Source organism: Carcharhinus amblyrhynchos, chromosome 21, assembly GCF_965287045.1.
Source record: "Carcharhinus amblyrhynchos chromosome 21, sCarAmb.v2.hapA, whole genome shotgun sequence".
In the NCBI taxonomy this organism is placed as follows: domain Eukaryota; kingdom Metazoa; phylum Chordata; class Chondrichthyes; order Carcharhiniformes; family Carcharhinidae; genus Carcharhinus; species Carcharhinus amblyrhynchos.
Genome location: NC_137344.1, coordinates 18660228 through 18673017, shown reverse-complemented (window position 1 = coordinate 18673017; position 12790 = coordinate 18660228). Strand labels below are relative to the sequence as shown.

At 42.7% G+C, this 12790-nt stretch overlaps 1 protein-coding gene across 4 annotated transcripts in view; it reads left to right on the top strand.

Annotated features, from left to right (window-relative positions):
- The first annotated feature begins 5865 nt into the window (after positions 1-5865).
- The window catches only part of LOC145356674 (transcription factor MafG), a 47028-nt gene continuing 40103 nt past the window's right edge, over positions 5866-12790 (top strand). Inside the window, exon 1 of one of the 4 annotated variants that reach the window (XM_080209548.1) lies at positions 5866-5964. Coding sequence is in view for 1 of the 4 variants with exons in the window: in XM_080209545.1 (XP_080065671.1) it covers positions 10583-10607 (25 nt within the window). In the remaining 3 variants the exon portion in view is untranslated. Of the gene's footprint in view, positions 5965-6013; positions 6122-9159; positions 9286-10535; positions 10608-12790 lie in introns of those variants that run through there. The other 3 variants (XM_080209547.1, XM_080209546.1, XM_080209545.1) reach the window with 3 other exon arrangements.

The following is a 12790-nucleotide window of genomic DNA, read 5'->3' as shown; positions in this document are numbered from 1 at the left end:
TGTTCCAAACTTCCTCCAACTGCCTGCTGGACAATGACTCCACACCAAACATCAAGTCATTGAGTGGAATATGCTGGGTGAGGTAAGAAAACTGGTGTGCAACTGCCATGCATTATACTTACTCCATATGTCCCCGCCAAGTTTTCCTTGACAGCCTCCTATTTTGCAAAAGCAGGGAGACGTTTCATGTCGGGGGAACATGAAGACACTCCAGTTAAGAAAGCCCACCAACCTCTCTCAGGAGACTAAGGAAATTTGGCATGTCTTTCACCAATCTCTACAGATGCACCATAGAAAGCATTCTTTCTGGTTGTATCACAGCTTGCTATGGCTGCTGCTCTAGCACGAAACTACAAAAGGTCGTGAATGAAGTCCTGTCCATCACTCAAACCAGCCTCCCACCCATTGACACTGTCTACACTTCCCAATACCTCGGAAAAGCAGCCAGCATAATCAAGGATCCCACTTACCCTGGACATTCTCTCCTGCACTTTCTTCCATTAGGTAAAAGATTCAAATGTCTGAGATCACACACTAACTGACTCAAAAACAGTTTCCTCCCCGCTGCCATCAGACTTTTGAATGGACCTACTTTGCATTAAGTTAATCTTTCAACACACTATAGCTATGACTGTAACACTACATTCTGCACTCTCTTTTTTCCTTCTTTCCTGTGTACAGAATGCTTTTTCTGTATGGCGTGTAAGAGACAATACGTTTCACTGTATACTAATATATATGACAATAAATCAAATCAAATCATATGGTGGGGAAGCCCTTTAGGTGGATGTAAATTTATTAAAATATATTTAAGTGAGTTTCCCATCTTTTCTGGGTGGGAACCTCATTATGTCACTGACGAGGGTTGGGGAAAATCAGAAAATAAGATCTTGCTGGCGACAATCTTGTTTTCCGATTCTCGTGAGTTTTGCACCCATATTGCTGTTTGTGCTCAAGGCGAATGCAGGTGCAAAATTGCTCCGTTGTTTTCAGAACAGTCCCTGACCTCATCTCCTCCAGTGATCCTCCCTCCATGACTTCCCAGCTCATTGTTTCTCAACCCCTCACTTGTATCTCCTGCTCAAGATCCACAAACATCCATAAACAAATTTGCCTCGGTAGACGCACTGTTTCAGCCTGTTCCGGCCCCTCGGGACTGATTTTTTTCTTATCTTGACTCCCCTTTTCCAGCCTCTGCCTACCCACATCCACAACTCTTCCGATTCCCTATGTCGCTTTAAAAGTTTCCAGTTTCCAGGTCCGAACCATCTCCTCTTTACAAATGATATCCAATTTCTCTACCACCTCTAACCCTCACCCGGAAAGTCTGCGATCTCTCTGCTTCTTCCTTCCTCAAATGGAGGCTCAACAAATCCCCATCCACCATCAGTTAGCCCTGCCTTGTGAGGCTCACTCTCACTCCAGTTTCCACCCTTCTCTCACGTTCACATCTCTGACTCTTTCCGTCCCTTCTTTGACTTCTCTGTCTCCCTTTTTGATGATAAGTTGTCAATTAATGTTTATTATAAGCCTACTGAACCCCACAGCTACCTCGACGATATTTCCTCACTTCACACATAAGGATTACATTCCATTCTCCCGGTCTCTCCATCTTCATTGCATCTGCAACCCTCCGCAGTTGTGTTTCTGAGGTTGTCTTCCTTTTTCCGCACCATTGCAAAGGTACTGTGTATATGGTATACCAGGATATCCCCTGTCACTACTCCCCCATGCCTCCTCGCTGCCCTAAACATCGCCCACCCTACCCCCAATCACCACCCCAACCAATTGTCCCCACCCCTGATTGCTGACCCCACCTCCTGATCACCATGCCTCCTGATCGTTGCCCCCACCCTTCTGATTGCTGCCCCCACCCCACCCCGATTGCCACCCTGGCCAATTGTCCCCTCTTGCAGAGTTCCCCCCTTTCTTCCTCCCCAACAGATGTTACCCCGCCACCGCTTGACAGACTCCAACCCTATCAGGTCCTGCTTCTGTCAAGCCCTACTCCTGTCAGGCCCCGCCCCCTTAGGCACTACCACTTTGGTACTGCCAGGGTGCCAGGCAGGCAGTATCAGTGTGCCAGGCTGGCATGCCAGATTTTTCACCTTTCGCCCTATCAACCAGCATGGTGAGCCAGTAAGATCGCATTCATGATCCTTCGCCATGTCTGCTACATTTCCTGCACTTTTGTTCTCAGCCCTTCCCCTATGTTCTAGAACCACAATACAGTTCCCCTTGTCTTTAGCTTTTACCCCATCAGCCTCCATATTCAACAGATCAAATTTGGCCATTTCCAGCACCTCCAGCATGATTCCACCACTAAATCCCCCCCTCCATCATTGTCTTATTCAGTCTTCAATTACCCCAACACACTGTTCCCTTCCCACATTACCTTTTCATGCAAACACAAGAGAATGTAACATCTGCCCTTTTATCTCCTCTCTCTTCACCATTCATGACCCCAAATGCTCCTTCCAGGTGAAGAAATGATTTATGTGTTCTTCAATCTAATCTACTTTATTCACTGCTCACAATGTGGTCTCCAGTGTGGGAGTCCAAACACAGACTGGGTGACCACTTTGTGGAACATCTCCATCCTGTCCCCAAGCATGAGCCCAATCTTCTGATGACCTGTCATTTTATTTTTCCATGTTGCTCTAACATCTTTGAACTTGGCCTGCTGCACTATTCCAGTGAGGCTCAATCCAACCTTCAGGAACAGCAACTCATCTTTCGATTAATCACTTTCCTGCCCTCTGGACTCAACACCGGATTCCACAATTTCAGACCATTAACTTTTTCTTCCATTTTGTTTCCTTTTCTTTCCCCGTTTCATTCTGCAAAAAGTAGTTCCTAATCTCAGTTTTAAATCTACCACCTCTCAACCTATACTTGTGACCTCTTGTCCGTGATTCCCCATGAGAGGAAACATTTGGTCTACATTTACTCTATCAAAGCCTTTTAAAATTTTATATACCTTGATCAGATCCTCCCTCATCCTTCTGAACTCCAGCGAGTTTTCTTTCTTTCCTTCCCCATCACCATTTCCTTTGGCCCTGGAGGACTAACTTTTCTGTCATCAAATATCTCGGGGTGGAATTCTCCTGTCCCGCCCACCATGGGAATCGTAGTGGGCAGGGGCGGACCATGCGAAGGTCCATTGACCTTGGGCAGGATTCTCCAGTTTTGGGGCAAGCGCGGCTGGAGAATCCCACCCCTCTTGTCTTTCAGCCCATCACAGACCTTCCTTTGTCCCTGTCCCACCCGCCCCTTGCTCGAAGCCCGTCACATCTCTAACTTTTCCCAGTTCTGACGAAAGATCGTCCCCCTGAAAAGTTAATTCTGTTTCTCCCATCTCAAAAACACTGCCTAACCTGTTGAGTTTTTCCTGCATTTTTCTGTTTTTACTTCATGTGAAAAACTGTATTCACATATTGTAATTTCTTAAAACTGAAAATTCCCTGGATAAAATCAAACCAGGTAGGATCCTGTTTAGGTAGTGATCTAAATGTCTTCTGATCGATCTACTTTTTTAAAAAACGTTCCCCTGTTAGCTTTTGTGAGCTTATTCAGCTGAACCGTGCAAGATGCCAGGTTTGATTCCCCATCTGTTTTGAGTTAGCCAACCACAGCCAGAACAACAGTGGGTTGCTAAATTTGGCCTCCCCCTGCCCTCAGGGAAGAATAAATCAGGCGGGGAGGCCCATTTCTGGTCATTGTCCAGGGAATCCTGCTGGAAGTGTACATGAGCAAACACCAGGTGAAGACTGAATTGGACTTAGCTTGATGCCCCTGTGGTTGAATAGTGTTCCAACACTAATGCTGACTCATAGTGACTGATGGCTAGATTGATGAGGTAATGGAGGGTGACTGGGCCATTGGAACTGTATTCCAGGAAAGCATTCATGCCCTGAGGACAGAAAGTAAAGAAAGAAAGAATAGGGATAATTAACAAGTTTGACTTATAAGTAACATGCATGGGTCAGAAGTTTGAATGCATGATATATCAGAGATACGTACAAACATTTTCAGTCCATGTTGGTCCTAATTTCCAATATAAATTTACACTCCCATAAATCGTTAATTTCCTGGTTGTTAACCGTTAGTGAAAAGGAAGATGTGAAAATGTGTGCCTTGTAACGACACGGTAGTTGGATAGTTGTTAGGGTTTGTGTAAAGGATATTTGTATACTGGGAAGATAGTGCATATGGCTCTAATTAACTTTTTAGCTATAAGCTAATCCAGGGTTAGATGTTACTTTTCAATTGCTTGTTAGCAGACAATATTGTCACTTTAATGGTGCAAGAAATTTTAAATTCCAATTGCAGACTGACTGCAGCATGATAAGAAACGGCATACATGTTTAAATGAGGATATTATATTAAATTGTATATGACAATTTTTTTTAAGGGCTGGAAGCAATGGTACATGATGTTTATAGCACAAACCAACCTGCCTTTACAATGACAAAGCTGCATGAATTGCTTCTGGTGGTCAGTGTTTTGGATGTTCTAACAATCCTGTACCACACAGCTGGTAACAGTTCTGTTGTGTGTTCAGGGTCTAGACAGAATTCTTCAGGATTTGTCTCTATTCCCTAAGTAAGCCACACAAGACTATTGTTGGTTAAAACCATTATCATTTATTCACAGCTCTTTGCACATCTTGGGAACCCTGCACAAGGTCAGACTTCTCTTTCCAGATCTGTTACTTAGTCATGTGTGATTACATCATAATTATATCAGCATCAGGTCTTTCTGATGTTAATCCTTTACTCTATGGTAATCATGTGACAGAATCATGGATTCCTAAAAATTCCAGCAAAAAAACCCATCAGGGCTGACACCACATCCGAATAGAAGCTCTAATCCACTTCCCTTCTCTTGCCTACATCTTTATCATATTTTTCTTCTTTAAATCTTAAATCCTGTGCCTAATCTAGATTCCGTGACAACTTGTGGTAATGTATTCCACATGAATTTTTTTTTGTTCTTCCCAACTGTTGCTCCCTGTGTGAGACTCCATATGTTACTCACCCCTATTTGACCTGTCAATGATACCTAGCCCCTGGCTGATAGGAATTATGTCCGAGTGACTTCAGTTGATTCTTTCCTTAGATCATGTCTCTCTCTCTCTCTCGGGGGGGTGGGGAGTGCTTTACTTTCCCTCAGAGCCTCACTTCACCAATCAGCACAGGCAGAGATTGAAAATTCAGTGCGTTACATGGCTTATGACACAACACCCACCACAGCAAAGCTCTTATTCGAATTGTATATTACAAAATTGTACAGAGCAATAAAATATAACACTCTCTTGAATAACCTGACCTGGTGAATCAAGTTGAACATTTGTTTATTGATACAAGTTCTCAATGGGGTTGAAACTTAATACCTGTACTTAAAAGACATTTAACAATATGTGAAATGAAGGTATAAGTAAAGAGCTGACAAAAGACTATTGCAGACAATACTTAAATTGTCTTCAATGGATTGAAATTGACGCAGTCAAGCTCAGTGGAATTTCCTGTACCCACTATTTTTGCAAGAACTGGCCAGACAAATCTCAGCTGTGTTGCATAACTCACATTCTCAGCGTGTGATGTCATGTGTATTTATTTAAAGGTGTGATACCCACACCAGACTTTACAATGTATGTCAAAGTTATTGGCTAACGATATTCTTCCTCACTGTTCTTAGCTTTTCTTAACCGGATTATGAAGGCAGGCTATCACTTCCTAGCCCCTTGTCAGCACAACTGCCCCAGTTACATCTGCCTCTGATTTGTGCTATCTCTTCCACATCACGTAAAGTTGCAGCCAATGGACAAAGGCTGTGGGTGGGGCAACAAGAGATGACTCACAAGCAAGAAGAAAAATAGCCAATTGAGATCATTTGATCTTTTGATTTATGTTAACAAAACAGATTTTTTTCATTGTCGTTATGCTTCTCTACATGCATCTGGTACTTTTTTTGATTCATTCATGGGACATGGGTGTCACTGGCTGGCTAGCATTTATTGCCCATCTCTAGTTGCCCTTAAACTGAGTGGTTTGTGAAGCTATTTCAAAGGGCAGTTGAAAGTCAACCACATTGCTGTGGATCTGGAGTCATAGACCAGGTAAGGATGGCAAATTTCCTTCCCTAAAGGACTTTAGTGAACCCCATGGGTTTTTTCCAACAATCGACAATGATTTCATAGTATGGTATGACAGGTGAGTCCTGATGAAGGGGCAGTGCTCCGAAAGCTCGTGCTACCAAATAACCATGTTGGACTTTAACCTGGTGTTGTGAGACTACTTACTATTGTTACTCAGAGATTAGGATGGGGGTAATTATGACACTTACTCTGAGAAGGGGTTTGGGGAGTAATGCTGACGGTGTTATTCTGACATGGGGATGGGGTTAATACTGACAATATTACACTGAGATGGGTTTTAGGAGTAATGCTGGTGGCACTAATTTGAGACTAAGATGAGAGTAATAGCATTACCCACAAATCTCATTGAAATAACACTAACAGTTGGGCTCTTTGATGGGATGGTTCTCATTCTGGCAGCATTAGTCTTGATGGGCTCATTGTTACTCTGAGTTCGGGTTTGGAGGTAGTGCTGACAATGTTACTTGGAGATGGAGATGGTGGTAATGCTGACAGTGTTACTCTGAGATGGGATAGGAGTCATTGTGGCAATGTCCTCCAAGATAGGGTTTGAGAGTAATGCTGAGAGGATTATTCTGAGATGGGGATGGGAGTAAATCTGACATGGTTACTTAAACGAGGTTCGCAGTAAAGCTGACAGTTGTGGTCTGAAATTCCAACTGTATTATTTGTGTTGAGGATTAGGGATAATGCTGAGAGTGTTATTCTGACAGGGGGTTTTGGTATTAATGCTCACAGTGCTACTCTGAGATGGGGTTTGGAAGTGCTGATGACATTGTTACTCTGAGATGGGAGTCATTCTGACATGGTAATTTCAATGCAATTTGTGGGTAATGTTCAATACTCTTTTAGATGGCTATCTTTCTGGGCGGTATTATTCTTGATAGGGTAATGCCCCTATACCTGTTGAGAATAATAATTATTACTCTGAGATCAGGTTTGGGACTAATTCTGACAGTGTTACTCTGAGATGAGAATGGGATTAATACCAACACTGTTACACTGAGATGGGAATGGGAGTAATACTGACCATGTTACTCTGAGATGGGGATGGGAGTAATGCTGACAGTGTTACTCTGAGATGGGAATGGGAGTAATGCTGACAGTGTTACTCTGAGATGAGAATGGGAGTAATATCGGCAGTGTTACTTTGAGATAGGAATGGGAGTAATACTGCCAGTGATACTCTGAGATGGGAATGGAAGTAATGCTGACATTGTTACTCTGAGATAGGAATGGGAGTAAGGCTGACACTGTTACTCTGAGATAGGAATGGGAGGAAGGCTGACACTGTTACTCTTACATGGGGATGGGAGTAAGGCTAACATTGTGCTCTTTGTTGAGATGGTTAGCATGCTGGCATATTATTCTTTACATGTTTAATCCTGACATTCTTACTCTGAGATGGCATTTGGGAGTTATGATGATATTGTTACCCTGGGGTGAGGATTGGGAGTAATGCTGCTAGTGTTACTCTGAGATGGAGATAATGCTCTCAGTGTTACTCAGAGATGGGGATGGGGGTAGTGCTGATAATATTACATGTAGATTAGGAACAATGACTGTTATTTTGAGATGGAGTTTGGGTTAATGCTGACAGTGTTGTTCTGAAATAGGCTTTGTAGAGTAATGCTGACAGTGTTACGCTGGGATTGGGGAGTACTGCTGGCAATGTTACTCTGAAATGGAGATGGGAAGTCATGCTGACATGTCACTCAGATGGGATTTAGGGGTAATGCTGACAGTATTACTCTGAGATTGGACTGGGTGATAACACTGACTGTTAATCTGAGATGGGGGTTAAGGAATAATACTGACAGCATTACTCTGACATGGGTTTTTAGGGGCAATGCTGACAGTATTAGTCTGAGATGGGAATGGGGAAATAATGTTGACAGTGTTATTCTGAGATGGAGTTTGGGGAGTAATGGTAACAGTGTTACTCTGAGATGGGGATGGAGGGGGCTAATGATGATAGTACTACTGAGATGACAGTATTATTCTGAGATGGGAGTTCAGGGATAATGCTGACAATATTACTCTGAGATGGATTTGGGGGATAATGCTGACAGCATTTCTTTAAGTTTATTTATTCGCATCACAAGTAGGCTTACATTAACACTGCAATGAAGTTACTGTTAAAATCACCTGGTCTGGCACCTGTTTGGGTACACTGAGGGAGAATTTAGCACGGTCAATGTACCTAACAAGCACATCTTTTGGACTGTGGGAGGAAACCGGAACACCTCGAGAAAACCCACACAGAGATGGGTTTTGAGAATAACACTGACACTGTTACTCTAAGATAAGGAGTATTGCTGACAGTGTTACTGTGAGATGGGGAGTAATGCTGACACTGTTGCTCTGAGATGGGGAATAATGCTAACAGTGTTACTCTGAGATGGGGAGTAATGCTGACAGTGTTGCTCTGAGATGGAGAATAACGGTGACAGTGTTGCTCTGAGATGGGGCGTAATGCTGACAGTGTTGTTCTGAGATGGGGAGTAATGCTGACAGTGTTAGTCTGAGACGGGGAGTAATGCTGACTGTATTGCTCTCAGATAGGGAGTAATGCTGACACTGTTGCTCTGAGATGGGGAGTAATACTGATACTATTACTCTGAGATGGGGAGTAATGCTGACAGTGTTAGTCTGGGATGAGGAGTAATGCTGACTGTTGCTCTCAGATAGGGAGTAATGCTGAAACTGTTGCTCTCAGATAGGGAGTAATGCTGACACTATTACTCTGAGATGGGGAGTAATGCTGACACTATTACTCTGAGATGGGGAGTAATGCTGGCAGTGTTAGTCTGGGATGGGGAGTAATGCTGACACTGTTACCCTGGATCACTCTGAAGGGTTTCTGAGATGGCTTTGGGGAAGGATGTACAGTCTCTGCACTCTGTGGGCTGTGCCTGCGCCTTTAAAAGTTTTCCCGTTGCGTAGAGCTTCATGAATGAAGCCACATGACAAAACATCATCTGACGTCTGGCCTCGGCACAAGCGCAAACAACGAGTGGGGGGGAAATTCCTTCAATTGTCAAAAAGGGGGGAAAACGGGCCGTCTCGCTGCCTCGTACTGGCCCGGAGCTGCGCCGCTGTGTCGGAGAGTGTCCCAGCAGTCGGTGAGTGCGGGAACCGGGAGGTTTGCTGGGGGAAAGGGGACAGAAAAGGGGAGCTGTTTTGCTGAGTGTGCAAACGCAATGAGAGAGAGAGAGTGAGTGTGTGTATCTGTGAGAGGGAGGGAGGGAGAGAGAGGGAGGGAGGGAGAGAGAGAGCTGCTGACTCATCAGCAGGGTCACAGCAGCCTGAGTCAGGGAGCCTGGACACTGGGCTTCGCAATGGAGGGGCGATAGAGGGGAAGGAGACTGGCTCAGAATGAGAGCAATGCCCCAACTTCACACGAGCACCTTCTATATATAAATCGCACTGTGTCTGGATGTCTTATGTATGTGTGTTAATAAGGGAGCTGCTGACTCAGGGTCTCTTTCCCGCCCCCCCCTCCAAACACACTGTGCGATCATCACCACCCTTGAGCTTAAATGGAGAAAATTGGACAGATTCATAATAAGGCAGTGTATAAACATGATGGCTCTTGATTGGGAATATACACATTTAATATGTGTGTATATCAGAGCTGCTGACTCAGGGTACACCATCTGGTAGCAGCCTGGTGTCTTGTGTTGGATAAAAAGAGGACTGGTTTATTAAAGGACAGTAATGGGAATGTGATTGCTCTGGAGACCTTGTGTATCTGACTGGGCTTGTTATATTTGTATTGGGTGATTCTGGGATGAGGGACCGCTCAGAGTAAGTCAGCAATGATTGTGTTTTTTTTAAGAATGAACAGAGGCTTGTTTTCTGTTTTGGACAATACAATGTCTATTTTAAGGAATTGTGACAGGCTGACCAACGGGTGGGCTTTAACAGGACAAAGCCTGTCATCGTACAAATGTGTACAAATCAAACCTGCTGACTCGGCTCCTTTTAGTGAGTGTACAAAAGTGGTATTCCATTGTGGATACAGTAAAGCTGGTGATTCATAAGTATATCATGGCTACCATAAATAACGTGTGGCTATTGGGAGTGGTGGGGTTGATAATTGATGATTCATTTCTAAGGTCTTGTGCTGATCATCTGGAATGGGAACAGAGAGAAACGCAAGCGTGCAAACCAATTGTTGAAGTATCAGTCTGGCTCCAAAGTCTTGGCATGAGGGTGCAAGGTGAGATAGGAATTCTCCTTTAAATGGCCTTGCCAGAAAGCCACGTATAAGTAATGCACTTTCAGATGTATAAGAAGAGCGGCTTTTTATTTGGGATTTGTTTCTAAAGGTGAGCAGTGATGTTCTGCACTGTGAAAGAAGTGGGAGAACGGAGTAGCAAGGAAGCTGTTAAGTGAACCCAAGAGGCTTAAATCACCATGGTGTTCCATATTAACAGAGAAGGTAGCTTATTATAATCCATGATGAAAGGTTATATTTGTATCTGTTTCATAATGGATTCATGCAGTGTTTTGATTTCTTTAAGTGATATTTTATTTACAAGAGTTCTGAAGAGATTTCACAGAAGAATACCCTTCCTTTCTGATGTTGGTCAGTGTTATATTAGCTGCAAGTGAAAGTGCTCCGTAACAAGTTATTTAAACATATGCAGCACCTTTCGCAAATTAATTCTTTGAGTAATTTTGGCAATTAAGTTGCATTTACAAGCTGGAAGAGAGGTGCAATTTAACATATATATTTATATACTTAAACTACCTAACCCTTGTAGAGAGGGAGTTAATAGCTGTAATTCGATCTTTGGATTTTGCTTACAGTGGCAAATTAGGTGAGTGTCACTTCATCGGTTTGATATGATCCTGTTCAGAGTGAATTACACCCTTGTTACATTTCCCAAATATCTGTTCTCTCTGTGCCAGTATTTTATAGTGCTGTGTATGTCCACCAGAAGGAATCGAACAGGTTCATCTGTATTTGACACAAAGCTTTAACTCTAGCAAAGTGGAAAACCCTTTTTTTGTAAAGCATTGATCAACTATGGTAGCAACAGATCAAATTTCATCTTGTAATGTAATCTTCCATACAGCCATTTTAAAAGTCTCCACGCAAAGTAAACTTTTATGCTGAGACTTGACCATCAATGCCCTATAATTCTTTTTGATTTCAAAGTGCAGAATTGCTGAATTGTACAAATTGTTTCAGAAATCAATAGTGGCCATGCTTGCCTCATCTGAAGCTACTGGCATGAACTTGTACAATGTGTTTTTATAGGCTTTGATTGCATTGCTAACTAGAACTTGTTCCATCTTTAATCATTCATTTACTTAAGAGTTTTGGGGTGGGATAGACTGCTGGGACTTGGGCATTGTGGTGAGGAAACTGCTGCATTTTGGCTCTTGATCCTCTGCTCCGTATTCATGTCAAAAGCTCAGTCCTTCCTTCAGTAACACACTGGCATTCTGATTGTGCTGTCGACATATGTATTACTGCAACAGGCATAGTTGCCAAATGTCTGGAACTAATTTCCACGAGGTTACGGGGCAAGGTGATTGAACTCCAGGTTTTAATCACACCCTGACTACTTCACCACACAAAAATGTTCTGCCTATTACTCAAATTAGTATTTCCAACATTTTGTTGGAGGTTTTTAAAATTTGGAAATTGCTGCGTTTTATTTACTGTGTCTGCAGTTAACCAGACTGAAACACACCAGCGTCTTAAAATTCAGTAAAACATGATATGATGGTACAGTGCAGGCCAGAACAACTGGTTTGCAGTCAAACTTGAATACAGGTTTTTATTGGAAGGTGGAGGGTGGGGGCGGGGGGGGAGAGAGTTTTAAGTGTGGAGAATATTGCACAGAATATCAACAAATATTAAATGAAGCAAACCATGAAATGATGCTTGATTTAGGTTTTAAAAGCCTCAACTCCAGGTACAAAGAAAGAGTTCAGAATTTCCACTATTTGAGGTTCTGTATGGGAAAGGATAGATCAGAGTAGAAACTGATACAGTGAGTCTTGATTTCAAATTGTAGGGAAGAGAAAAAATTGTAAACATGAAGGAGACAGTTTCAGTGGAGGACTAATGATAATTGCATTGATCAAACCTCGTGACTTGAGATGCTGGCTGTTGTAGTGAGGGACGCTTTTTCTAGTGGTATGAGATAGTAGGAGAGCCTTCATTCATACTGGAAGTGTTTGTGACTTGAATGGATTTTGTTTTCTTTTAAATAAGCTACAAGTTGCTGAGCAGAAAAGCAGAATCTCCAGGAGACAATTTAGGCAATGGGGAGATGTTAGTTTTGTTTAAAGTCTAAAAGAGAGTTAATGGTTAGGGATTGTACTCTATGAACTACACCATTTACCCTGTCATCTTTACCATTTCAATGTAGCTGATTATAAGACTGGACAGTGGTTTTTAAATGTTGCATTTGGACACTGATCCTGGTGAGCCAGGTTTGTATTCGAGCAAAGCCTTTGAGAAATTGTTACAGTGAAAGCTATTTTAGTACCAGCTCTACTGAAAATGGGGAAACAGAGATACAACCATTGAGTAGGATTTTGAAAATATATTCTGCGCATCCTGAATTGCATCTTTAAAGATTAACAGTCTTGGAGAAGTTATTA